The 1,448-nt window shown below is 46.8% G+C and overlaps 1 protein-coding gene across 2 annotated transcripts in view; it reads right to left on the minus strand.

The window, feature by feature from the left end:
* Positions 1-301: 301 nt before the first annotated feature.
* Positions 302-1,448, minus strand: part of nkx2.2a (NK2 homeobox 2a) — a gene marked incomplete at both ends in the record, with an annotated part of 12,142 nt that continues 10,995 nt past the window's right edge. The window contains one exon of one of the 2 annotated variants that reach the window (XM_083998660.1): positions 302-882. In XM_083998660.1, coding sequence (XP_083854786.1) covers positions 302-882 — 581 coding nt within the window. The remainder of the gene's footprint in view (positions 883-1,448) is intronic. The other variant, XM_083998661.1, reaches the window with a different exon arrangement.

A 1,448-nucleotide genomic window follows, 5' to 3' on the forward strand; every position in this document is an offset into this window, starting at 1 on the left:
GGACAAAAGAAAAGAGAGGAAAACATCTCTACAACCAACACACAACATACTTTACAAAAAAATTCACAAGAAGAGCATTGACATTCTTAATAAAATCTATAAGGGATAGGTTTGGACCCAGTTCTCTTAACGAAAACATGTAAACACGGCGCACACATGAGCCCCGAATAAAAATGGTAGTATATATATGAGTCAAGCTGCAAAAATGAAAAGTCTTTTGTTTTTTGTGTTTTATTTTTTTTTCTTTGCTTTGTGGTGAAACTCCCTATCGTGCCTCCAAGACAAGTCTCTATAATTTCTCTCACCAAGTCCACTGTTGCGTTTGCACCAAATGATGTGCTGTGGGGAACTGTGGCGTGGCCGCGGCGCTGTACTGCGCGTTATACTGCATGTGTTGGAGTGACTGGGCACTGTAAGCCGAGAAGGGGATCCCGGCCTGAAAAGTGGCCGCCAAGTCCTGAGCTTTAAGAGTGTGACAAGGCTTTCCATCCCTGACTAAGACGGGCACGGCCACCCGCCTGGGAGAAGGGAGATGGGTCACTTCCATACCTTTCTCGGCCCGGGCTCTCTTCATCTTATACCGATGGTTCTGGAACCAGATCTTCACTTGGGTCGGGGTGAGGCGGATCAGGCTGGCCAGGTGCTCCCTCTCCGGGGCGGACAGGTACCTCTGCTGCCTGAAGCGGCGCTCCAGCTCGTACGTCTGCGCCTTGGAGAACAGCACCCTCCTTTTCCGCTTCTTACCGGAGTCGCTGCCGCCGCTGCTGGAAGTTTCCTTGTCGTTGTCCGGCGATTCGTCGTCCGCGGACGGCTCCGGGGACTTGGCCGAGTCCTGAGAGCTTGCGGATAGACCGTGCACTGCGGCAAGAAACGGGAGAAACACTGTCAAAATGTTATGTTGTAAAGTTCTCAGAGACATTTATCACAAACACAAGGCATTTTATCATTAATTTAAAAAAAAGTTTGGATGCATTAGAAATTAATCATGCGTCTGGCAGTGAGGAAAATCACCTGTTACTATAAGGTCTACGAGAAATACAGCATTTTTATGAGGCAGGATAAAAAACAATGGGGATTTTAGCTGATTTCAACTCTTTGCTGCATTTTGGAAAGCAGCAGCAGCAGCAGCAGCAGCAGCAGTAGCAACAATTCTTCAGCCCAAATCTCCACAAGCAGGGCGAGTCAGTGAAGCATTAAAAGGTGCATTGTCTGCCTGTAAATCCCCACAGAATGCAGCCTTATATTTCACACCGTTGTTGTACTCTGAATAACTTACAGCCCCCCGTTTATTTATTTTATTTTTTATTTTTTTTACCCTTTCCGCGTTGCTTTATCGATCAAATTCTTACAATGCAAAGTGCATGAGCCCTAAACGCAGCATGCATTTGTTGAGCATGTAAACGCCTTAAGACGAGCGCAGCAGCGCACGGTGCATAAAGATGAATGCT

This window comes from Trachurus trachurus (genome assembly GCF_905171665.1).
Source record: "Trachurus trachurus genome assembly, chromosome: 22".
NCBI classification, from domain to species: Eukaryota; Metazoa; Chordata; class Actinopteri; order Carangiformes; family Carangidae; genus Trachurus; species Trachurus trachurus.